The 27,611-nt window shown below is 35.2% G+C and overlaps 1 protein-coding gene across 2 annotated transcripts; it reads left to right on the forward strand.

Annotated features, from left to right (window-relative positions):
- LOC117318191 (importin subunit beta-1-like) lies at positions 1 to 26,056 on the forward strand. 2 transcript variants are annotated; one of them, XM_033873219.1, is made up of 24 exons: positions 3 to 187; positions 315 to 373; positions 2,110 to 2,292; positions 2,461 to 2,661; positions 3,239 to 3,315; positions 3,759 to 3,834; positions 6,234 to 6,293; positions 6,449 to 6,538; positions 7,430 to 7,540; positions 8,078 to 8,188; positions 12,106 to 12,277; positions 12,660 to 12,904; positions 13,186 to 13,319; positions 13,814 to 13,889; positions 14,392 to 14,463; positions 14,765 to 14,836; positions 15,527 to 15,674; positions 20,122 to 20,204; positions 20,478 to 20,585; positions 20,846 to 20,989; positions 22,470 to 22,575; positions 22,994 to 23,108; positions 23,966 to 24,127; positions 24,398 to 26,056. In XM_033873219.1, coding segments are annotated over exons 1-24 (2,646 nt in total). In that variant the 5' UTR covers positions 3 to 147; the 3' UTR covers positions 24,399 to 26,056. The 2 variants fall into 2 exon arrangements, with proteins under 2 accessions (XP_033729111.1, XP_033729110.1); XM_033873220.1 differs by lacking the exon at positions 24,398 to 26,056 and having other exon boundaries at positions 1 to 187; positions 8,078 to 8,179; positions 23,966 to 24,131.
- The last annotated feature ends 1,555 nt before the right edge of the window (positions 26,057 to 27,611 follow it).

Raw genomic sequence — 27,611 nt, forward strand, 5'->3', positions numbered from 1 at the left:
CCGGATCACCTTTCTCCCGCCATCTTGGATTATCACGCAGCCCACATGGGGAAGTGGAGTGACCGGTCTCAAGAGAAATTGCATCTATGATCTATGAGTTGTTAGAAGAGTCTTAAAAACTACGTTGGAAAAGTGACCAAGCGAACCATGGATCTTGTCAACATTCTCGAAAAGACTGTCTCGTCAGGTAAAGATGCATTTTTCATGCATATCTGACATGAACCGGCACTAAATTTTCTGAAGTTTTGAGATGACTTTGTCTCACATTTTCGATCAATTTAACATTTAATGCCTATTTACTTTTTAATTTTCAGATCAACAAGAACTTGAAGCAGCACAGAGGTTTCTTGAGCAAGCATCGCAAACCAATTTGGTGTGTTTATTATTAAATTGTTCTTCTGTTGAACCAACCGGCACGTGTTTGGTTGATGTATCGAGTGTGATGACATCATAGTATGCTGTCATATCTCGATATAATCGAGAAATCAGGGCTTTCGACAAAGCCAGTATTTAGCTAAATGTAGACGGTATAATGTCCTGATATAGCTGTGTATTTTCACGATCAGATTACGTATACTTTCTTTTGAATTATTGGTAGAACAAGTTGTCAATTCAGAACCAGCAAACCGGGTTTGGTAGGTCTAAAGTTGCTTTACATTTGCCTTTTCCAACTTTCAGTTTAACTAGAAATAAAGAGGGGTACACCTGCCATATAACCATAGCCCAGAAGGATGAAAATAACAGAAAACTGATATTAGTTGTCATTTCAAACAACTGGAATTTTTAGATTAATTGAATCTGTTGTTTCAGATCGGTATTCGGTCATAATTATCACCAAACAATGCAAGGAAGTAGGAGTAATATTTTATGTGTTTCTTATGATGTATTTATTGGGAATTTTGAGGAAACATTAAATAGAATGATGTATGGCAAAGTGATTGATCCATACATGATTGATAAGATGTGTGTAATCACAAGTTTTTAAGTCATACCCACTAAATTCTGATATTTCTGTTCACAATTGTTTTGATACATTTAATGTAAATATTTACAATCAAGTATTTCACTGACTCGGTGACTGAAGAGAAATTCATGTTAGTCTTCGCTAGTAAAGTGACCTATAGTTTTTTTTCCACTTTTACAATAACAGCAAATTTTCTTGCATAGCACTACTGGTGGGCTTATGAACGAAAATACTCAAAAAAATAAATAAAACCAATTATTGATGAGTGTTTGTAAATCTTCGGCTTCTCATATTTTTGTAACGGTAGTACGGTACCCAACAAATTATTAGTTGATCTTATATTTTGCTGATATATTCATTAGTCGTTTACAAGCTAGTAAGATTTAGATATTAACAACTGTTCAATGCTTTGTGTTCAGTATTTAAAATATTGAAAACAAAGGCTAAGACGTTCAATAAATGTACTTAAGATGTACATACATTTTCTTCAAAAGGGCAATTCTGTGCTAAATTTAGAGAACTTGATTGTAATCGATAAACAGTCAGTTTTGAGTTTCCGATTATTGATTCTGAAAATGAAACCATTTCCCATCGCTAGCGCTACACACTACAGTTTAAGTTAACTGTCTAGTATCTTACATTTAGTTACATGATGTCAATGATGAGAAATTGGAAGCAAAATAAAATGTGATTGAACAGCTGGCAGTAGACCTAACCAAGCAGTTTCAAGTTTTTGTGAAGACTCCTCGTAGAAATAGGACATCAGTTTATAATGACAAGAAACGGAAGATAGATCTCTTTAGTAATTGATCCATTTAAATAACCGACCTGATAAATTTATGATACATATAATATTTGATTCTAGTTATCTGATGCTTATTTATTTTGCCCATATGATCCCAATTTTATCCATATGTGGTGATCAGTAATTTTAAAAAAAATCAGATGTATATAAATTTGCCTTTCTGTAAAATGCAACTTTTTTTCGATAAAATATTGCATGTTTACCTTTATAAGAAAACTGTGTTAAGATATTCTTACCAATAGATCTAAAAGAAAACAAACAGTTCCAAAATATTTGGAAGTTTTTGTTTGTATTGGATATGTCTGACAGTAAAGTGAACAACTGTATCTTTATTATTTAGCCGGATCTATTGCAATCCTTGTCAGATGTCCTAAAAAATGGTGGAAACAGTGCAGTGGTTCGAATGCAGGCAGGTCTTCAGTTGAAGAATGCCCTGTACTCCAAAGATCAAAACATTCGAGTTGAATACCAGCAGAGATGGCTTCAGTTTCCCGAGGAAAGGAGAAGTTTAATTAAACAAAATGTAAGTTTAAAGTCAGGTTTGTATTATGCTAATTTTAATTGGTGTGTGCTTTTAATTTTTATTTTCTTATTGTTGGATGTTTAGAAGAAATGCTGTCTAAATTTAATTGTTTGTGAAGTGATTCAAATTGTTGAATAGAAGTAGTTATCAAGGTTAACTGATTTGTAGGTACTTGCCTCTTTGGGTACGGAGAGTATCCGTCCAAGCTCTGCGGCCCAGTGTGTGGCCTATATTGCCTGTGCTGAGCTGCCCACTGGATTGTGGCCTGATCTCATCACAGTCCTCACCAGCAATGTGACAAGTCCAGGAAGCACCGAAATCATGAAGGAATCTGCTCTCGAGGCCATTGGCTACATCTGTCAGGATATTGTAAGTTTAACTGTTACAACTAGACTGTCAGCTGTGTTGATAAAATACTTAGTCAGTGCTTTAATTGACCTTTTGCATCTGGCAATACAGAGCAAGAAAAATTGAGAAAAAGTGCTTCAATTTGGGTATGAACAATCTATAAATCATGAATACAGGATGAGAAAAAAGATGTCATTAATATTAGTATTAGATCCTATATATCAAGAAGCTCCCTTTGTTATGTAATTTTTATCTAACAAGACCAGGGACAAGAAAAAACCTGGGGCCAGTCGATCTGGTCTGTGTGAAGGTAAATATGCGTGACTACCTGATGTGCAAGTGCAAAATTTCTCAAAATTTTTACCTTTTCCTTAGAATAATTTAAGATATTGTTAATTTAGTTTAATCAGACCACTTTGTTTCGTCATGGGCAAGTACTTTTGAGTCCAAAATTTGCTGTTAGGATCAGTTATGCTGAAATTTTTCTTCCTGTCCTGAACTCAAAAATGTATCAAACAGAACTTTATGTTCTGGAAAGAAAGTTATTTTCTCGTCACAGGATACTGAAATTGTGAATTTGAATTCTTGTTTTGCATAGGATCCCGACATTCTGCAGACTCAGTCTAACATCATTCTGACAGCTATCGTGCATGGTATGAAGAAAGAAGAACCAAGGTAATCACATTTGTTATTGCTCCTTTATAAATTGAAACATAGACCACTAGCACGAACCATTTGGTTATGGTAAAGCTAGGATTGATATTTACATTGATATAGCAGTTAAGTTGTTACACCTTTTTGGAAATTGTTTGAAACATTTATTGAACAAAATAGCAGTTTTTATCAGTTTTTGTTACATCAGATTTTAATATCTTAATTCTTGCAAATATCAATAAGGGTACCAGTATTTTTTTAAACAAGTACATACCAGTATTTCATGAAACAAGTACATATTGGTATGGTACTGGTACCGAGTATCGTTGTCCAACCCAAAACATAGTAACATCACGTCAAAATACTAAATTAGACTGAAATTTAGTTCTTTATAGTAAAAGAAAATTATCTGAATTTGACAACATTGCTTTTGCATTGATGATAATCTTTCATTTGGTTTTCAGCAACTATGTGAGATTGGCAGCAACCAATGCACTGCTGAACTCTCTGGAGTTTACTAAAGCAAATTTTGATAAAGAGGTATAGTACTATCTCATAATTGGTATCATGATGCAATTGTACAAGTTTACTAAATTAATTTTTGATAAAAAAATATGTTACTTGGGCCTATTCCAGTAAAATATCTACACAACTGGAGGACTGGAGGTTTGTCATACAGGGACCTCCTATAGAGGTGATTGGATTCAAACAATACCATAACAATAATGTCGGTAAAGTAAATGTTGATTATATGGTAGAATCAGTATTAAATAACATTACTGTTTGCTTGGTGCCAGTGATGACAAATGCCTATTTGTGACACACGAGATGATGTGTAATGATTAGTCTTACTGAGGTGGCAAGTTAAACATGTTCACGTACAACTGAGTCAGCATTTAAGTAATAGCATGGTTTGTGCAGATGCTGGAATTTTGGGTTAGTTCTGGGAAATGTTGGCATTTGCTTGCAAGTGCTTGAAAAGTACCAGAATTCATACTTAATGTAAAAATGCAATTATATCTATCAGGAGAAAGTTATATTTTTGATGATAGCTAATTAGATTTCCACTTTCCACGTCCGATTTTGGGACACAAGTTGATATTTGGCAAAGGTAAAGAGTAATAAAATTTGATCACGTTGAAGATGAAAATGCCCCGATTCTCTACAAGTTTGGACAAAAGAATGCCCCTGGAAAATTGAAAAAAAAGTGCTGGAAATGTGCTTGAATTTTGGTTTGAAAATCTATACATAACTTCATTAGGCTATAAATTGTAAAAACAATCTTCATCTCGGGGTGAAATTACACACATGGTTATCTAGGCTAATTTGTGTTGGTATCTGGAAAAGAAATAAAGTATTGATTACAGAACAATATTTCACGAATAGTAATGTGCCATTCAAGTAAAATATTAAGCGAACAGTCGGGAATCAATTAGGATCCACAAAAAGAGATAATTAAATCAAATTGATATTAATAAGACATTTTTTCCATGTCTGCAATACTTAGTATTTTGATATTTCTTGAGTTCTTCGGTAGTTTCTATTTAACTGTATTTGCCTTTATCATCTATTAAAAGTAAAACATGTTGAGCATTTGTGATTTGAAGTTCATGATATTCTAACTGCAATGCGAGCTAAGATAAATGGTTGATTTTAGCATATATCCATTAGCAGGGCTTTTGCTCACTGCTTTGGGATGGGGCCGTTTTGTCTCATTTTGGGTTACATAGGTAGAATATTGGTGAATTGGGAAAGACTTTCTCAGGAGTAAACTCCAAATTTTGGGAATTTGGCTTCAATATGAAATAATTTTAATTGGAATGGGGCCCATTAACGGCCCCAAAAAACCTTCAGAAAAAGTCCTGATTAGGGAGTTTGAATCACATAGTAATACGGATACTGCTTTCAGTGCAAGAAATAAACAAAGTAGTATTTCAGTTTGTCCCCTATGATGACAAATGCCTATTTGTGACACACAAGATGATGTGTAATGATTAGTCTTACTGAGGTGGCAAATGAGAACTTTAAACATGTCCTCTTGATGTATCTTTAGATAGGAGAACTTAAGAGAGAGATTCAATGGGTTTGGGATAAGACAAGTTGTAGGGGACTGTTTGAATCAAATCATTTCTATGGCCGGCAGTAAAGATGATCCCTCAGTGTTTAACATTTCTGGGATGGAGTATCTCTAAAATAAAGAGTATCGCTAAAATAAAAGGTTGATTAAGCATATTCAGCAAGGACCTTCAAAGTATAAACCATCTTATTTTGCTGTCGTAACTCCCAAGATTTAGCCTACAAGAAATCTACTTCCAATAAATCTTCTTTGTAACCATTACCAAATTTGTGTTTTAGTTTGCTTGGCCCTATGATGACAAATGCCTATTTTGTGACACACGAAATGATGTGTAATGATTAGTCTTACTGAGGTGGCAAGCTAAAATATGTTTTTATAATGTTTTGTAGTTTTAAATCAACATGTAATAATTTGAATCTGTTCAAATGTTTAAACCAAAAATGAAAATGAAAGTTCCAGCAATAAATAAAACAAGAAATTGAAGGGATATAACTTGTTGGCTACCACACATAAACTTTTAATAATAAACAGTTCATAGTGCGAGACCAAAGGCTGAAACCCCTTGAATAGTTAATAAGGGCTATTCTGGTAACATGTATATATCAAAACAGAAGGAATAAAGAAATCCTATGCATGGTGGGTGCTGGAGAAAAAGTAAACCTATTGTACAGTACTGTTGAAGAAATTATTTTCTGTCAAAAATTGGTTGGAAATTGATATCATCAATGCGGTATAATACAAATAACATGCGAGATATTTTAGGTATAAAGAAACTAATTCCTCATAATTAGTCATAATTAAGTGTTCTATACAGATTATTTTATGAATCTGTTCTAATTTTGATAAATTTATTTATTTACAGTCTGAAAGACACTTCATCATGCAGGTTGTTTGTGAAGCTACCCAATCAACAGATACTAGGGTGAGTTAAGTAATGGATGATGAACTGATTTCATTAGATTTTGCAAAATTTTAGTTTCTTTTTAAAATACTGAACTCCTTTTATGCCAGAATTGGAAGTTTATATTGCAGCTTGTACAGTCTTCTGAAACATATTAACTATGTTTTCTGTAACAGGTAAAAGTTGCGGCAATGCAGTGTCTGGTGAAAATCATGTCATTGTACTACAACTACATGGAGCACTACATGGGACCTGCCTTGTTTGCTGTAAGTTCAAAACATAAGTAATACATGACATCCAGTTGACCTTTGATTTTTAGTAGTTTCAGTATTTTTCAGAAATCTGAAAGGTCAAAACATATGTTATAAAGACATATCCTTTGTATCCTATGTGTCAAATCTCATTAAAATTAGTCAAAACCATAATCTCAAGGGTGTACTGAAAGCCTTGTAATCCTACAACTGGAGTCCTATTGAAAGTTTGATTATCAGTGAATACCCAATATCAATGGCATTACATAATATGAATATACTTTGTAATAATAAAGATCGTTAAGGTTTCTTGTTTTATTACAATCACTGTTTGATAAGGTCTTTTTCTAAATTTATCTGTGTGGGCAACATTATTAAAATGAGATGGATGGTAGGGCAAATCCCTGTTTTACTAGTATTCTTTATACTAGATCTGTTTTGATATTTGATGGGTGGTTGGGTCTCTGAGAAAGCATAAATTCCCTCCCACACAGAAACTTTTAGGACAACCTGAACATTTTGCAAAGATTATTTGTATCAAAATGATTATTTCATTTCAAATATTGACATATATAGAAATAGTATATAAAATCAAGGCAAATTTCTTTAAAATGTGTTGAAAGCTGGCCACTTTAGATCATAATTATATGACCTAATTCTGGTGAAGTCCAATATATTTGTACTTATTCAACAAAAAAAATATATAGAATTTTTCGCAAGATTTCCATGTGAAGTACAGGAGCAATAAAGGAAATGCTTCTTATGTAATCTTTTACTTGAAAGTTATTGATTAAATTCTATGATACAATCTTAGAGTCCTGGTGAAGAGTGCTGCTGTAACTGGAATAGTGCTTGTGTGTCAAGGGAGACAACCACTGTCCAATGATAGCATTCATTATATTTCAGATCACAATGGAGGCCATGAAGAGTGAAGTGGATGAGATAGCACTCCAGGGTATAGAGTTCTGGTCAACTGTCTGCGATGAGGAAGTTGACTTGTCAATAGAGCTGTCTGAGGTAAAATTTAGATATTTGATCAAAAATATTCTTCATCTGATCTAGGACAGAGTATAAACTGCTTCTCACAACAAAATTCTTTGAAAGTTATCCACAGCATAGCAGTATATTAGCCACAACAAATGATAATTAAAAAAAAACCCACCTTAAATTGTCCTAAAAATTATCTCCTATAAGACTGAAAGTTTGTACCAAAAATAGAGGTGAAATATGATAGAAATAAGTGCACGGTTCATAAATGTAGCGGAGATCCAGGTTGTTTAGGAAAGTGCATGAGATTTACTAATATGATAATAGTAAATTCTGAATATTTCTGAGTTTAAAAGAAAAAAACTCATTCCCAAATATTGCCTAATGTTATCCTTACATAATAAAAGTAAAATAATCCGAACAAATGAGGGGAAAAAACAAGGGGGTTCTAAAAGTTATATCTTTATAAGACCAAAAATTTTGGAAACCGAATAGACAAAGTTTTCTGCTCTGCTCTGAAAGCAATTTTGTTCACAATAATTTGAATAAAAAAGGTACTTTTTTCAGGCGGCAGAACAGGGACGGCCCCCAGAAAGAACGAGCAAGTTCTATGCTAAAGGTGCTCTACAGTATCTTGCTCCTATCCTGCTTCAGTCCCTTACCAAGCAGGTAATGCATGTACGTATTACCAGTTCTTTTTTTATTTTATACTAACTCTAACTATACAGGGCTGTTCCAAAATTGTCATTATGCAGACGTAGTGAACATTCATTCAGTCTTTGTTCATCTCTGAAATTTTCTAATAAAAGTAATGAATATGCTTCCTACCTCCTTGCAACTTGAGTAATTTTGGAACATTCCTTTAATTATTGATTATATTTTTGATAACGGGTTTAAATACAAGCAAGGCACTTCCTTTTTAAAAAATACTATTTTGTAATCTTTGAACAAAATAATGCTTGCATGGAATTTTCAACTTTTCCATTATTGATGTTCATCATTTGTGTATCTGGATGCACTTTTATTATTGGTAAAAATGTTCCTGGATTGGGATATATCACCAAACTGATTCAGTCTGAATATTTCTATCACCAATTTGGGTTTTACCTGAATTATCCATTCAATCAAGTACTTAAAATTTATATTCTGAATATTTGGTTGCTATCATGCTGGGATGGAAGTCTTATCATGTTTGTTTAAATGAATGCCATTGTCATATATAATTTAAGTTACTATTATTAGTCACTAAATGCGATGAAAACGGTGGGAGATCTATATCTGATTGCCCTTCATCTTGTAACATTTTGCCTGTAGTTTACGAGATATTGTACTTTACAGAGCAGGTTGTAATCTTTTAAAGGTCAGTATTGATTTGAAGAGGAAATGACATGTACAGTGCAACTTCCGAAAACCGAACCTTCTAAAAACCGAACACCTCTGAATACCGAACGAATTGTCATTGTACGGAATTGGTCCTTCTTTATTATAGTATTAAAAAACTTCCAAATACCGATCCCTCTGAATTCCGAACACCGGACTGATTTTGTGTCCGGTTCCTGTTAAAATATACCAAAAATTACTTCTGAAAACCGGCCTTACCTGGGCGATTATGACACGAGGTCAGGCCAGTCAACCGTGAAACAACAACTGTGACGGGTATTGTGTGAAGCCTTATTGTCTCGGGACCTACGTAGGTGATTTGTACAGGTATCCAATATATACCCCAAGGGGGCATTATGACGGAAGGCCTAGTGTATAATCAACACGACAATTATGAAACAATGCCACACTTCATTGAAGCGCGTCGGTTCGTTTATCTTCTCAATGCAAGTAGAGCTAGAAGCCTGAGTTTCGCATTTAATTTAAATGAGGCCCAAAAGGGGTTGTTTTCGTAAAGAAGCCAGTGATGTTTTTTTTTAAACAAAGCGATGTCGGAAATACGACCAGAATCATCTGATCAATTGTAATTGATATTGAAACAAAACATCTTCACACCCTTTAATATTATTTGATGTGTAAAATAATCTGTATCGGACTATTGGCCCCATCCACATGACGATTCACCGGATGTAACAAAATGTAGGCCGATCGTAAAGTGTAGTTGTACATGTGAAAATACTGTTTAAAACTATTGTTATAGTCATTTGCCTTTCTTATATATTCTGCAATATATACATTGATTAACTTTCATAATATGCATATTATTCAGACAATCCAAATTGTCTAAGTATGTACGTGGCGTTTTGTAATCGGGTGCATTCTAATAAAACATTGTCCAACCAATTATATCCGGAATTTGACCGGTCATTTTTCGATCAACTTCTCCAAACCGAACCCTCTTTAAACCGAACAAATAGTCATGTCCCATGCATGTTCGGTTTATAGAGGTTCCACTGTACCGTAAAAAAACCCATGTAATTTACACACTTTTTTTGGCTAAAAATTGTTGTTGTAGTAGGGGTTGCATAGATTACATTGGTGCACAGATGGTCCAGGTTTTTTTCTCTACCTGCCTTACATGACTGTCACATGATGAGCTTTACACAAAGCAGGGATAATTTGGAGGGGGCTAATGACCCACAATTTTCCTGAATGACCCTCAAAATTCAGAAAAATTTCTATAAATGGCCCATAAATTATATTATAGGTAGTTCTTTTTCTTGAAAATGTCCCATCTATTTGGTAACCCAAAATAATCCGACACAGGAATAATGTCACAATCTGCTGAAATTTACGAGAGCAAGGTAATCCATGCCTTGATCAGAAGTTCAACAATTCATGACATTGGGTGTGATATAATTTATTTTCAATATTCATAAGTTCAGCTGAATGTTTCATTACAAAAGTTTCAGTTTGATAGAGAGATTAAAGTGAAAGTAGATATTTGTTACTGTTGTACTATAAGTTGTAGTTCCTTGTACTACTGGCCTTGAAGCATCCATGTGGCGATGACTTCCCAGGTTATACAAGACTCTAAAAGGGAATTGGTAATGACCTATTGGTTGGACTTGTCATCGCTAATTTACCACCAAAACTAGTTTTTTTTTATCAGTCCAAGCTGTAGAATTTTGGGAATAAAATTAATGAGATTTTCTTATTTGTGTGTGTACTACATTGGTACAAACCTTTTTCCAGTCTTCGTAAGATACATACATTACATCAGTTTTTTACAAGTACACTGTTTTTATAATCAAATTTGACTTGAATGCCTTTGACCTACTTAAAGCTCACAGTTGTGAGACGTGTTTTTGAATAACATCGATGAACAGCGAAGTGATTTAGTTGTTTGGGTTTTTTTTCATCATTAATGTTTAGGTCCAAGTTAGATTTTTCATCATTAATGTTGCAAGATAACCATTTCATTTAATTGACAATATCTCGAGGCATTTTCGTTTGTGTAGACACCAGTTTGTCAATTCATGTAATATTTCGGGCACAAATCTTGACCTGCAGATGTTAATACAGGCCTTGAAAGTCATTGTCAAAGATTAGTCCATTCCTTATGCTGTAATAACAAATAAAATTACAAAGTCCATCAGCATTTTTAGGTCAAACTGGTTTGACTGCAATAAATGAAAGTGGCCTTACAGTACAGTTAATTCATGTTTAACTAATCTGGATCATTACTAACAACCTTTCAGTCATGTATTGTTGTGAAATAAAAATATTTTCAACTTTTTTACCCCCAAGCCTTTTTGGAAACATACCATGAAATGTATTATTAATCAGCAGAAGTTCATTTCTTGTACAACAGGCATGCGGAAATGATCATAAAAGCAAGTCTTTGCTAAGTCTAACTGCTTACCAAGTTTCTTTGTTATTACAAGCATTTTATGAATTTAGTTATTTATTCACTCACTGACAAGCTTCTTGGAGACTTGGTTATGAGAAGCATTCATGAATTACATTCACACACTAAGAAAAGCTTCTTAGAGACTTGGTTATGACAAGCATTCATGAATTACATTCATATGCTGTGACAAGCCCTTCGGTAATTTTTAGTCATTACAAGCATTCCTGTACAACACTGTAAATTATATGATATTGTGGAATAGTAAATATTACTATTTATTCATGAAAAGGACCTACATGATCTGTAGATATTTACAAAAAATGTATTTATATCAGCTGTTGTGAATCATTTAGAAATACGATCTCTCCTAATATGAATAATTAAGGAAGGTAAAATGCAGCTTTCAAGACTAATGGTATCAACATTGACTGTTGAAGGAAAGAATAGAAGTTTTAAGTTAGGGAAGTTCCATGATGTCTACAAATTGTTCTTTATGCTTTGAAGTGAAGGAAATAAAACACCTTGTCCTTGTTTGCAGCACAAAAATGACTTCGATGTTTGGTGCCCCCGCCATGAAATGGGTGGGCATAAAGAGTTAACAATGTCCAGTCCCATCCTGTTGCAATGTAATTACCAAATCTTAGGAACTGATGATCCGATCCTCACCAAACTGTGTTTCAGGGTGTCACGTAGCAACGGGGGCAAATATGTCTTAGACAAGATTTTACATGATATGTTGGTCAGACAAACATGTTTGGCCGAGACTGTCTTGTACATGGTACAGTGTATATTTGTCTTGTAGGAGGAACTTGATGACGATGATGAGTGGAACCCATGTAAAGCGGCTGGTGTGTGTCTCATGTTGATGGCCAACTGTTGCGAAGACGATATTGTTCCTCATATTCTGCCATTTGTAAATGACCACATCCGACACCCAGATTGGCGCTTCAGGGATGCTGCAGTCATGGCTTTTGGTAAGTTCTTTAAAAATTAGTGGTAGAGGTCCAGGGACTAAAATAATATCGAATTTCATGATTAAATTTCTGTGGCCTTTATAACTATTATCAGGAGAAAAGCAGAATTTTTCTACTGCAATAATGTCTATTCAGAGTTCAAAAAATGAATCCCTACTGCCAGTGTCCTGATATGGAGATATAGGTTCAGATGTAAAGCTTGAGTATGGAAAATCCTCCTTTGAGTTTGGTGTTTCAGAGTGCCAAGGTTTTTGTTACTATTTCGAGAAGTTTGGGAGTAGATAGTATTGGTGTCTTTCATTTTCTAGTTGTTTTGGGCGATAAGATTTTACATGAATCGTCCTCATCCAGACTAACTATTTTGATTCGTTTTCATTTCCAGGTTCCATATTAGAAGGACCTGACCCAGCCAAGCTGAAACCTGTTGTAGAACAAGCTATGAGAATGCTTATTGAATTGTTAAAAGACTCTAGTGTTGTTGTACGCGATACTGGAGCGTGGACTGTCGGTCGTGTATGTGAAATGTTGCCAGATGCTGTAATCAATGAACAATGCCTAAATCCACTCTTAGTTGCCCTTGTTGAGGGTCTTACAGCAGAACCTAGGGTCTCTAGCAATATTTGTTGGGTAAGTAAAATATTAACATGCTCTTGATATTTAAACTGGAAATCATTGGGTATTGCACCAATTTGCATAACAAATCTTTTCCAGTGACTGTAAAAGGTAGATTTAATACAGCAAAGAATATATAGGGAAATGTTTATCTATTTTTTTTAATTTTAAAAACTACACCTAAATGAAGTTAATAAAATATTACTGAAATAGTGCTGAATATATATAGTTATATATACATATATTAAAAAAATGGAGTTACAGGTCATAATGAAGTGACTATTTGTGTCCCACAGGCAATTTCTAGTCTAGCTGAGGCAGCCTATGACACTGCTGCAGAGGCAGCCGAGGAAGGTTCAGAACCACAAACATATTGTTTATCTACCTACTTTGAAACCATTGTAGAAAAACTAATTATTACAACAGATAGGTAAGCTATACAAATCTTGTATTGAACTTCACGGAAAACAAGCTACTGGAATATACAAACAACAAGATTAATGTAATATGTATGTATTTTTCTGTTCATATGTTTTTCATCCACCTGAAATTATATTTAGGCAAAGATTCAGGGATTAGAAGGGCAAACCTAAATGTTGGTTATTTACAGCTGTTTAAATCATCACTTGTGGGTTATTATAAGATCTAAACAAGATCCCATGCCCTCCAACCTTGAGGTTATGATGTCCATTATTCCTAATTAGATCTGATAAGTAACTAAAATAGCAATGTATATATGACACAATTATACATAAAGTACCACTTGCATGAGGTGGACATGCAAATCATCGATAGTATTAGCTGGTATTACCAATTATTACTTGATCATTGAATACAACACTAATTCTAAATGATCATTAAATGACTATTTCCTTCAGGATTAAAGCTTCAGCAATTCTAGTTTGAATGATGACCTTTTTTCAGAGCTGATGGAAACCAGCACAATTTAAGAAATGCTGCATATGAAGCACTTATGGAAATGATCAAAAATAGTCCAAAGGTGAGAGATTGTCAGATTTATTTTCAGAGTGTATACAACCTTACTGTGTAGCCATAAGAGGCTTTTACCTTGAAAGAACTTTTGGCTCGATGAATTTCATGGTGTCGGTACAAAAGTGAATAGTTTGATTATCGTCATATTCCACGCATATTCAATGAGGATGCTATGATCTAATTGGCGGATTGCTTTCTACCCGATATCTTTTGAAGGAATGATAGGATTTTGATGAAACTTGGTAGACTTGTTACTATACTTGTTGATTACTTTCACAGGAACTTAATGACTGAACACAAATACCTCTAATTTAATTGATCAATTGATTGTTATTAATAATGAAACAACACATCTTCACACACTTTCATATCATTTGATTTCCGTTTTTTTTTTTTTTTTTTTGTGAAATAATTAAATATCCGGTATTGGGCCCACCACATGGCGAAGCTTCAGCAGGATGCAACAGAATATTGGTCGATCGTGAAGTCAATATTTATTTTCATTTCAGGATTGCTATGCAATAGTACAGAAAACAACTGTAATTATCTTAGAAAAATTGAACCGAGTTCTTCAGATGGAGGTTTGTTTAATATTTCTGTTTTTCTTCTGATAGAAAAGATGATGCATGTTCAAAAAAATACTTTAGTTATTTACATTCTATTAGTTATATAAGATACCTTTTTACAAATTTTTTCTTTAAAATGTTCTGATTAAACCTGTCATAAATATAGACTTTGATTCGATAGTTATTAAATGTAGAAAAAAATCATATTTGTACTTTAGTTTAGAGAATTTCATATACCTAATTCAGCCATTCTTATTAATGCAATATTGAAAATAATTAATTGTAATTGCATATTTGGCGATTCGTTTGATTACAGAATATGATTCAGATGTCTGCAGATCGAGCCCAGTACAATGACCTCCAGTCACTTCTCTGTGCCACTCTACAAGTAAGTTATCATGACAGGTCGGGGATTAGCTTTTGAGCTTTGGGACAGGAAAGCAACAAAATAGAATCTGCAATACCTGGTGCAACACATGTCATTTCTTGAAACGTTCTGGAGGATATTTCTCAAACTTCCTGAATAGGTTCCCCATGGTCCCTAGTTCTGCCAATACAATTAAGATTTTTTATCAGAAAATTGAAATGGGTGACATGCAGCCATCTTGGATTTTGAGAATTGAATGTTTTTATCAATATTTCTTGAAAAGTACTGGAGGAATATTAGATATCAGATTATTAAGAGAGAAAGAAGGGAAAAAATAGAGAGAAGATCAGTCTGACATAGAACTAAAATGATAATTCAATGGTGGATGTCAAGATCCCTCTGGGATCTCTACTTTCTTAAAACTATTTCCGTCTTGCCTTGAGCGGAGGAAGAGTTGGAACCATCTTCCATTTCACCTTGAGGTCAAGGAAGGTTATAGGTTCTGGTCCCTGACTAGGTCCGACTGAGGTGAAGTTAAGGTTGAAGTCCACTTCATCCCCCTATTGTAAACACAGCTTACAATCGCAGCCCTATCATCAAGAATGATTGCACTGCCATATCTGTAATTAAGCCTTAAATTGATGACTTGTTTCCTTTGGGAGATTACATGCTGGTATAATTTGGAGCTATAAAGGTATTAATGTTTTGTAGAGTGTCCTAAGGAAAGTTACCCCTGAGGATGCACCAAAGATCTCGGATCAAGTGATGACAGCTCTGCTCAGTATGTTCCAGAGTTCCGCTGGTAAAACTGGCGGTGTTCAGGAGGATGCTTTACTTGCAGTTTCTACACTCATTGAGGGTAAATATAGGGGTACAATGTTAGAAAACATAATGTAAGGGCTATTCCAGTAAAATATATATCGTACGGAAGGAATACAGAAACAAGTTCTAGGCATGGAGGAAAAACAGCTTATTACAATAGGGCTTTTTCTGGGGGCTTTTTGGGGCCGTTAATGGGCCCTATTCCCAATTGAAATTATTTCATATTAGAGCCAAATTCCCAAAATTTGGAGTTTACTCCTGAAAAAATCTTTCCCAATTCACCAATTTTCTTCCCAAAATGAGACATAAAGGCCCTTTACCAAACCAGTGAGAAAAAGCCCTGTATTTAGTAGTTTCAATCAAACTCTTTCTATTGGTGGTCCCTGTTTGACAAACTTTTAAGCTCCTTCTGGATAGATGTTTCACTGGAATATCCCATAGCCATTTTGGTCTGTATATATCTGATTAAATTGGTACAGTAAATGAGCTTTGCATGCATAAATATGGTGTATACTGCTAAAGAACAGGTGACGCTGTATTACATTTATATATGCTGTCATTACTGTTGCTTTATCTACAACAGATTTTTTTTTATCCCCCGCGAAACGCGTTTGCGGGGGATATTAAATTGGGCTCCGTGCGTGTGTCCGTCCGAGATTCTTTTCCGGACTATAACTCCATAACCGTTCAACGCAGCTCCTACAAACTTTCTGTATATATCCGACTAGTGCCGTAGTTGTGCCTTTTGCTATTGCGGACCTTCCATTTTCGGTATTTTTTTTGTCACCATGGAAACTTAGTCAAAAATACCAATTTACTGTTTCTTTTTGTTTTCCGGGCTATAACTCCATAACCGTTCAACACAGCTCCTTGAAACTTTCTGTATATATCCGACTAGTGCCCTAGTTGTGCCTTTTGCTATTGCGGACCTTCCATTTTCGGTATTTTTTCTGTCACCATGGAAACTTAGTCAACAATACCAAATTACTGTTTCCTTTTGTTTCCGGGCTACAACTCCATAACCGTTCAACGCAGCTCCTTGAAACTTTCTGTATATATCCGACTAGTGCCCTAGTTGTGCCTTTTGCTATTGCGGACCTTCCATTTTCGGTATTTTTTCTGTCACCATGGACACTTAATCAAAAATACAGGAAGAGTTGGAACCATCTTCCATTTCACCTTGAGGTCAAGGAAGGTTATAGGTTCTGGTCCCTGACTACTAGGTCCGACTGAGGTGAAGTTAAGGTTGAAGTCCACTTCATCCCCCTATTGTAAACACAGCTTACAATCGCAGTCCTATCATCAAGAATGATTTCACTACCATATCTGTAATTTAACCTTAACCCTTTGCCACATGCAGGTTATAACACTTCAGCACTCTGTGCCAATAGTGCAAAGATACATTGTTGCAATGCAACATTATCGCACTGACTGAAATATACATACACCATCTCAATGGCAGTTTTTGAGAAATCAAGCTTTGTTTTGATTAATTTTTCTAAACCTAATTTTGAAAGTGAAATAGTTGTTTTAGACATTTTTAGTAAGTTAGAATTATGTTCAGAATTTCTTAAATTTTAATTCTGTGCTATTTTCTTTATAAAACAACTGAATTTTCAAAGTTTTCACAAGAGTATTTCAACAGTTCAGGCTTAAGCCTAGAATATTTTATATCCGATGTCGCGACGAAGGAATGTGTATCCGACTATTTTGGGTCAAATCTACCTTCGTTTTTCAAATGCCAGCGAGCGTAGTTATTAGTGTGTCGAGCTATGGTGGAAAACTGATTCTCATTGAAGAAAAGGTAGAAATAATCAATGGGACTTGCAGTATCAACATCAAAAGTTTCTGGAAGTACTGGCCCCGTTTTCCTAAAAAAATCATTTACTGTGATCGGCGAAAAATCTCGGTCAACATTACGTAATGGCGGCAGTACAACAAGTCGCCGTTCGTCCTCATTTTCGGACTCGTTATCTGTTGACAGTTCATTTAGAACATCGTTAAGATCAATATCTGACTCAATGTATTCAGGTCCAAAGCCATCAAACTCTAAATTATCATCATCGTCGTCAAAAACGTCGCGCAAAATCGTAGCCACAGCCGCCATCACGCCTCGTTGTTGTCACACTTTTCTACACTCATGACTCACACTTTCTAGGTTAATTTATTCAAAAACTTTCGTATGAATGACGTGTACAAATCTGATTGGTCGATGCATTGATATCTTCTTAAAATAGTATCAGGGATTTCCAGATAGGTGTCGCTCTCAATCACGGGATTTTCCATGTCTAAGTTTACCGAACCGGCATGGCGTCGAGAGGCGCTTACATTGAGATAACGTAGAGGCGTCGAGAAGCGCTTACATGGAGATAATGCAAAGGCGTCGAGAAGCACTTACATGTGGCAAGGGGTAAAGGCGTCCAGAGGCGCTTACATGTGGCAAAGGGTTAAATTGATGACTTGTTTCCTTTGGGAGATTACATGCTGGTATAATTTTGAGCTATAAAGGTATTAATGTTTTGTAGAGTGTCCTAAGGAAAGTTACCCCTGAGGATGCACCAAAGATCTCGGATCAAGTGATGACAGCTCTGCTCAGTATGTTCCAGAGTTCCGCTGGTAAAACTGGCGGTGTTCAGGAGGATGCTTTACTTGCAGTTTCTACACTCATTGAGGGTAAATATAGGGGTACAATGTTAGAAAACATATGTAAGGGTTATTCCAGTAAAATATATATCGTATAGAAGGACTACAGAAATAAGTTCTAGGCATGGAGGAAAAACAGCTTACTGTATACCTGGTATTTTTCGCCCCAGGTTATTTTCGCCCTTGAGCAGCACAAAAGATATTCGCCCCGTTTTAATTTCGCCCTAAACTACTTTTAAGAAATGTCTTTTCCTCGTTCACAATCGGAAAATTCTGTTCGGAATTCTCGATACAATTGCACTCGGAACACTCAGGATTTATCGAGTTCTCCCATTTTCTTTTCTTTGCATATCGCGCTGAGGTGTGATATGTAATCAGGTGTGAAATAAACAATGTTTATAATTACCTGTGTTCAGATTTACTTTTAGCCTATATTGATTCAAATAGTATCAGGTATGCATGGTCGATTTTAAGCAAACACGATGAGTGGTAAGTTCACTGTCGTGACTAATTAGAAGTCTACTGACCAGTGTTTTCTTTTGTTCATTTGTCATCGATGGAAGCCACAAGCGACGGTGAGCTCATAAAATCAGTCTTCACAATGACAAGAATTTGATGCTATTTTGTGTGCATCATTTTAAAAAATGATTGGCTTTTAAAAGTTACTTATTATTTATAGTTTTTTAAAATCAAATATACTAAACCTAGTACGCTGTCTTAGCCCATATTCTCGAGTTAACTCAACATGATAATTAACTAGGCCTATATTTAGATCTAGATTTTATTTCACATGCACAGATTGGAATAAAACAATTAACTATTTGATAAATTTAGTGTAAATATATAACACGAGTTGCTTGTAATTGTATAGGATAAAACACACTTAAAAAAATAACAGGGTAAGTTTTGGATCCGACTACAATTAGCCTGTGTACTATAGCTTGTAAATCCTGCAATTGAGCTTGAAATTTTCGCCGTCATCTTAAATTCGCCCTATCCTCAAAGGGCGAAAATTACCAGGGCCCAGTTGTTCAAAAGGTGATTAGGCTAATCACATTTTAAACAACATTTTACAAATCCTGATATGATAATTTCTGGTAGAATTAGCTTGACAAAAATTAATGAAATTCTGTAATTTTTAATTCTCTTCCAACTGGCATAATTTAAAGATGATATACTCACAGGTTTTGCAACAAATGAGAAATGAATTTTTCTCTTATCAAGTGATTAAGCTAATCACCATTTGAACAACTGGGCCCAGGTATACAGTATTACAATAAGGCTTTTTCTGGGGGCCTTTTTGGGGCCGTTAATGGGCCCTATTCCCAATTGAAATTATTTCATATTGGAGCCAAATCCCAAAATTCGGAGTTTACTCCTGAAAAAATCTTTCCCAATTTTCATCCCAAAATGAGACATAAAGGCCCTTTACCAAACCAGTGAGAAAAAGCCCTGTATTTAGTACTGTTTCAATCAAACTGTTTCTAATGGTGGTCCCTGTTTGACAAACTTCTAAGTCCTTCTGGATAGATGTTTTACTGGAATATCCCATAGCCATTTTGGTCTGTATATATCTGATTAAATTGGTACAGTAAATGAGCTTTGCATGCATAAATATGGTATATACTGCTAAAGAACAGGTGACGCTGTATTGCATTTATATATGCTGTCGTTACTATTGCTTTATCTACAACAGATTTTTTTTTGTTAATTGTTTGCAAGAAATTTTTTGTCATCTTGACTTGCCTGATAATGAAAAACAAAAAGTTTTCTAGTATTGTTAACATTGGATTGGTTATTTCCTGTAACTTGCTATATTGGTTTCTCTCCTCTCGTTACAGTATTAGGAGATTACTTTATAAATTATATGGAAGCCTTCAAGCCATTCCTGCTGATGAGTTTGAAGAACTTTGAAGAATATACAGTAAGTAGAACATTTTAATCTCTAAATGTCGAGCAAGTGGATTTTTTTTACATGCGGCTAGATTCTTGTATTTTATCTCAGTCTTGACTTTTTCATTTTCATGAAACTGGATTACAGATTTTTTACTCATTTAATTGGTCAAGTACACCTCCACAATGATACTTGACGAATTTGATTTATCGGAGAACCAGTTCCCATCACTAATATATACCGATTGAATATTACACAACATGTAATGGCATTTGTTTTGACATGCCAAGGATTTGTTTACAGGTGTGTCTAGCGTCCGTAGGGATTGTTGGAGATCTGTGCAGGGCACTGGGACCCAAGGTTTTGACATGCTGTGATGAAATTATGACCATGCTTTTGGAAAATTTAGGGGTAAGTTTTCAGAATATAAGTCAATAATATTATCCGTTTTTTGATAATGTGTTGACAATGCCAATTGATTTCCCTTCAATCTTATTGAAACTTTACAACATTATATTCTGCTATGCATTTTGGTGATTTTCTGTTAAAAAATTCAAAATACTTGTGACGGTTTTCTCCATTTTTGAAAAATATAACATTTTTAGCTGTTTTTGGATGGACAAACAGCACAAAATATATCACACCTGACTATACACCATTTACATTGTCAGAATTCCACAGTCCATCGTTCAGTGAAGCCCCAGATCTTGTCAGCATTTGGAGATATAGCACTTGCCATTGGTCCGAACTTCAAACCTTACCTTGAATATGTATTAAATACACTACAGCAAGCCTCACAGGCACAAGTTGACAAAGTGAGTAATATCTTGTTGATTACAATCATGAATGCTAATTATAGGCTTTATCCATCTTGTCTTTCTATGATTCTATTGCTGAAGAATTTTACATTTTGATACTCTGTTCTGGTAGCATCTTCGCTAGCCAAGGTTTCTAATTACGCTACGCTCCATGAACCCTTAGCAGATATAGTCGTGTTTAAGCTGTCGTGCCCTGGAATCCCAGGACATCCAATCAAATTGTGTTTTACATTCAGGCTTTGCTTTGCAGCAAACAAAAATTTTGGGCCAAGTACAGAGCTACTTTGTCGACTATGTCGTGGCATTTAACATAAATACAGAGACAAACAATCTTTGGGGCGAACATTTCAGTGTTTTGATCAATTGATAGAAGTTCAATTTCAATTTCAACACATTTTATTGTCATTTAATTCGACAAATGGATCTGACATCAGGCATAGCCTATTTAAGTCATCTCCATATAAACATGTATACAGGTAACAATTTTTTAATCTCGAATATAACAGAAGTAGTATACATAATTTTATATATATTAACAGGAACATATATATGAATATATATATTAATTTACGTAGTTGATACATACAATTGCCAAATCACAAATTAACAGTAGATTAGAGTATAATTTAAATAATGAAGTATATATCACTCCAGGTAGAATTTTTTTGGTGTGTATAAATTGAGTCAAATTATATGAATTTAGGTATTGTCTGTACACCATATTTGTTGATAGAATTTTCATACATTACTTCCTTGGGCTGCAGGTCCTATAAAGTCCCCGTGTTAAAACACATTGACCAGTCACCCTAAAAGATGTATGAGAATTCATCAACAACTATGTTATACACATTTTTGCTAATACATATTACATAAAAAAAAAAACAAAAAAAAAACTGGAGTAGTCAAAAGTGTTATCAATCTACCCTTAATTATTTTAGGAAATTCGTTACTTTATATAACTTAATAATACTATGACAACTTCCATCCAGTCCAATCTTGGCCATTTGCATAATGTTATATTGCTTGCAGGGTACTGTATGTGCTACATATATATATAATTGAGATTTACCCAGAATCAATATAGAATTGTCATATATAACATATGCATAACAAAATTACTATGAATTTTACTAATTGATAAAAACATATGTGTTTGAAGAAGTTATTGATCACTAATTGATAAAAGTTATTGATCACATATCTCGTCAAAATTACACAAGCCTCCATGTATGTTTGTAAACATCACCGATGAAGTACATCGGTAGCAATCGTTTTGATTGGTAGAAAATTTCATGTGTAAAGGGTGGTCATTTCAAATCTCCGCTGGAGGGCCAGAATGACTACTATATCTGCCAAGGGTTGGTGGAGTGTATAACATAACCAACATTGGCTAGCAAAGATTTTCTAGTAGATGATAGTTGGGATTAGCAAATTCCGAAGGTCAAAGTTTCTGAAAATAATTTTGGTTATTCTTCAGACTGATTATGACATGATAGACTACCTTAATGAGTTACGAGAAGGATGTTTGGAGGCCTACACTGGCATAGTACAAGGTCTGAAAGGAGATGGTGAAACGCCTAGTGGTGAGTAAAGCTATCATGTCCTGCGCTTTGAACATCAACCTACCAGCATTGTTAGGTTGCATTATTTTTTTCTGGCTATACAAAAAGGCCATTCCCAATGGATTTTAGCCTGAATTTCCCCAAAAGATATTAAAAAAAAAATCAAAATTGTGTCCATGGATTAAAACTTCTGAAAAACAGACAAATTGCAAATAATTTCAGGGGAAAAAAAAAAAGGACAGTTTGTGTCAAAATTGGTGCATGTCGTGTAACGCTACACTGCATTATAAAACTGGTAAGAATGCCTCTTTTAAGCAATTATTATCACATAATGAGTTTGTGTTAGGAAATATCTCCTGAGCGAGGCCATGTTTGAATGTATATTGATTTAGAGAGCACTCGGTCACTGTTTTAAGCATGGTTCATCAATTTGTTTCAGCTGACATTGATCTTATCCAAGGTCAGGTTGGTCACATCATCTCCTTCATCGAACACATTGCTTTGGATGAGGACCATAGTGATGACAATATAGCTGCCAGTTGTGGACTGATAGGGTATGTAGCTAGATATAGGCCTACAGCTAACTCATACAGAAGTTGGGAAAGACTTCCTACTCTCTTCATCCCCTCCTCCCAATCCACCCACCCACATAACATGATCTGGTTGGTATCTCGGAAGTCTCCGAGTTCCCATGAAGAATAGGGCCTGCCATATCAAACTGAGTCTTGATTGGTGACTAAAAGTAGGCTCCCTACAGACTTGCTACACAACCCTTTATAATCAATTGTCAGATGTCGGGGATCAATCTAGGGATTTTTTACTACCGTTTATGGGTAGTTTCCCCTAATAGGATTTTGTTCCATTTTTCCCCTCAGACTAATGTTAAATTCACTGAAATATTGTTTTTTCCCTCATTTTTATGGCAATGATATTCCCATATACTCCAGATTTGCCTTCCAAATTAACCGTTTGTTGTTTTAACTTGGAAAATGTGTTTTTAATGCCAAAAAACTGAAACTTTGTGATGTTTTAATTTCCCCTTTTCAGAACTGATTTTCCCTATTGTCAAAAAAGGGTAGTTTCCCCTAAATTCTAGATTAACCCCTGGATGTAAAATTAACAGCTTGTTACATGAACTGTAGACAGTGACCTTGATTATCCCTCCCCCTCCCCCCCGAAACCATGGGGACTAGAGTTTTCCTCCCCTTTTATCTGTCAGTCCGTCCACTCAGTTCTCTGCACATTTCTCAGCCATGCTTCAAAGTATGCTGGTAAAAGTTGGTATGTAACTTCAGTATGAGTAGCTACAGATCAAGGTTTTAGGGTCAAGGTTACTGTTACTATTTTTAGCAGGGCCAGTAGGGGACATGTATTTCTTTAGGAAATTAACAGTTGATTGTATTGTTGACAGTGACCTCTGTACAGCATTCGGTATGAAGATTCTACAGTTGGTTGACAAAGAACCAATCACCGCCCTTTTGACTAAAGGTCGTCGCTCGAAAGCTACTAAGGCCAAGACACTGGCAACCTGGGCAACCAAGGAGATACGCAAACTGAAGAATGCTGCTTCCTGGTAAGGCTTGCTTGATACGTTTGGATTTCTTCGCATTTTGTTCACCCTCAATACTCTGGGTGTTAATTCACTGTCGTTGTCTGCACCCCAGGAATATATGTCGTGGTAAAATTGAAATTTTGACCTACATCAAAGAGAAAACTTGTTAATGTAACTGCTGTAATACAACATTGAGAGTCAATTTTAGTTCAGAATAAGTCCTTCATTAAAAAACAATATTTTATATTGATGGTTCATGTAATAAATTATCTTTCTCCATTTTACTTGCAGAAGGTGATCTGGAATAATCCTCTACTCCTATGTGACATTCGGATACCGTAAACGTCCGTTTTGACATCAGCTCGTCCAGCGTGACGAATTGCATTGAGTGAGAGAAGAGCGAGAGGGGAGAGAGAGAGAGTGTCCACTAATATGGCTCTGGCTGACCACCTCGTTATCTGGGACTCGCGAGCCTCCCGATCTCCAAAGGACAGCGGACAGAGTTACAAACAATTCCACAGCGCCCTCACCAGGGCTCACACTTACTGGGGAAACTCCGGGGAACACACAAATTCCGGGGAACACACCTAGCGAGGGAACTCCAGGGAAACGCTAATTAAGGAAACGCGTGTGAACTTTTAAAGACCTGCATAAACCCTGACACGTGGGTTTTCAGAAATGTGCAGTCTTTCATTACAAACTACAAGTGGGTTTCCTTACGATGTGATAAAGACACATATTGTGACAGTTAGCTGTCACTGTGTCACAGTTGACCGTGAATTTACTGCATTTTGAACACAGTTACTTGTATGTATTTGCTATTAAGTTATGAACAGTTTTCCGTAATATATTTTGCTGAATGTTGTATTAAGATGTGATATATTTCCAAGCTCTATTGTTGGAGGAGTTGTTCCTTATGAAAGATGTGGCAACACATCATTTCTCAAGATTGTGATATTTAGTTTTTTGTTTGGAAAGTGCTAATTTGCATGCAATTACAGAGATTTGAGATCAAAGTGCAGTTTTTTCACAGTCAACAGCGTCTATATACACAAAGACATCCACAGAGAGAGTGTATCCGTGCCAAGTTTTATTGAGTGCAGTACAGTCCTTCACCAGCCTAATGAAATATGTCATCTGCCACTTTATAACTCCTTTGGAACATTTCCGTATGTATGTGAAATATTTCCTTTCACCCGTTCTATTATTTTGGTACTTTTTGTTGACATCTGATTATTTTGGCTATATGCAATTAACTCTTAAAGCTAATTAATAGATTTCTATTTTACTTTTTATGTTTTTTGTTGTTTTTTTTTGTTTTTTTTTCTCGAGACGGTCAATTCCATTTGTGAATTTGATTTAGTATTTATACTGATAATCATGACCCAAATTTAAGACCTTGTAAATTTTGGAATTATTCCAGAGTGGTGCTATTAGTATTTACTTTCAAATGAAAATGTAAATTTTAAAAATGGTTAAAGATCTTTTTTCCTCCTGGCATGTCAAGATAATCTTTATTTTCTGATGTATGATTTTATGGATAAAAGTGTAGTGCCTGAACTAGTTAGAGGGAAACAGACCACTTTTAAACTGGAATGATAACTGACATTTTGCAGAGTTTCAGAGTGACCAGATGATTGAACATTCACCATCCATTGCCTGCATAAAGCCAAAATATGAAAGTGAAAATTCCTGAATTTTTCTTCTGTTATTGCCCCTTTACCTTGAGGACTGGGTCATACTGATTCCGTTTCTATGGTGTATAAGAGGCTATATATATATATATTTCTACGTTAGTGCTAATAATATGAAGTGCTAAAATTTTCGGGTGTTATATTATTTTTTGCTTATTTCGTTTTGGTCATTTTGTAAGCAGAATGACACCCAAATTTTATCATTGTCAAAAAAATCCACTTTAAAGCTGAGAAATATAAAAGCTTTAGTAAATATTTTGATTGTTTAGTCTTTTTTTTCTCACTGAGACAAAGTCGCAGGGAGATTTGTTATAGCTGGTGTCATCTGTGGACAGCTAGGTTAGTATAAATAAAAAAAAACAACACATTTGTGTCAATACGAATGAGGACACAGTTTCGATATTTGACGTATGTGTTTCTTGTGACAAGACATTCCCATTGTTATTTGTTGACCTTGGCCGTGACCTTTGACCTACCTTTTAAAAGGTTCAAGCTTGGCTCCTGTATGTTAGCCATACAAGATCGAGCATTCATGTTTGCTGTGTGTTATACTTTTGATAATACCTTTTTATTGGTCCTTACTTGTAAAAGACCTTTCTATTGGTCCTTACTTGTAAAAGACCTTTCTATTGGTCCTTACTTCTAAAATACCTTTCTATTGGTGCTTACTTGTAATAAGACCTTTCTATTGGCCCCTACTTGTAAAAGACCTTTCTATTGGTTCTTACTTGTTAAAGACCTTTCTATTGGTCCTTACTTGTAAAAGACCTTTCTATTGGTCCTTACTTCTAAAATACCTTTTTATTGGTGCTTACTTGTAATAAGACCTTTCTATTGCTTCTATATTTGCGGAACTGACCGCGACTAATTTGACCTTTTCAAAGACTTCATTTTGAATTTTAAACCATGCGGCGAGCTATGTTGGTCTTCTGACAACTCGTTTTCACTATTTGAAACGGAGCTGTTACTGATGATGGAAACTCGCCCCTGGACATACAGAAAGCCCATCCATCAAACTGGAGGAGATACAACCATAACAAAACAAAATGCATCTCTGATATAAATTATACCGCAGCATAATGGAGGGATAACGAATGCAAGCCTGTCGCAGAAACTGTATACCTGCAAATTTTCGCCCCCGTTCAATTTTCGCCCTTTGAAGATGGGACGAATTTAAGATGACAAAAAATTCAAGCTGAATTGAAGGGTTTATAAACCATAGTACATGGGCCAAGTGTAGTCGGATCACAAACATACCCTCTTACTTTTCACCTGTAAAATCCCGTACTAGGCTAAGCATTTTTAATTAAAAAACGACACATACTAAGTAGTTTTAAAACTTCAGTCAATTTTACAAAACTAGGTAGTCTGGTCATGATAAAAATGAAATACAGAGTGACATCAAATTCCTGTCATGGAAAAGACTAATTTTATGAGTTCAACGTCGCATAATTGTGGCTTCCATTCATGTACATGTATATACATGTGAACAAGAGAAAACACTGGTCATACAATTGATCGTGGTTGCTTAAAATCACCCATGCATACCCGATACTACTTGAATCAGAAGAGACTAAGAGAAAGTCTGAGCACAGGTAAAAGTTCTTTTATTTCACATCTCATGCTGGTAAGACAATTGGGGTACTCGATAATTCCCGAGTGTTCCGAGTGCAACTGTATTGAGAATTCCGAACGGAATTTTTCGATTTTACAAACGAGGAAAAGGATATTTCTGGAAAACTAGGACGAATATGTTTTGTGTTGCTCAAGGGCGAACATTACCAGGTATACAGTATCTAGGTATCCAGTCT

Source organism: Pecten maximus, chromosome 19 (assembly GCF_902652985.1).
Source record: "Pecten maximus chromosome 19, xPecMax1.1, whole genome shotgun sequence".
Taxonomy (NCBI): Eukaryota; Metazoa; Mollusca; class Bivalvia; order Pectinida; family Pectinidae; genus Pecten; species Pecten maximus.

Excerpts from the sequence above, each read along its gene's own strand:
- LOC117318191 (XM_033873219.1), top strand. The coding sequence starts at position 148 with ATGGATCTTGTCAACATTCTCGAAAAGACTGTCTCGTCAG. Across the intron at positions 2,662-3,238 it reads GCTACATCTGTCAGGATATT|GATCCCGACATTCTGCAGAC; the intron begins GTAAGTTTAACT and ends TGTTTTGCATAG. Across the intron at positions 6,539-7,429 it reads TGGGACCTGCCTTGTTTGCT|ATCACAATGGAGGCCATGAA; the intron begins GTAAGTTCAAAA and ends ATTATATTTCAG.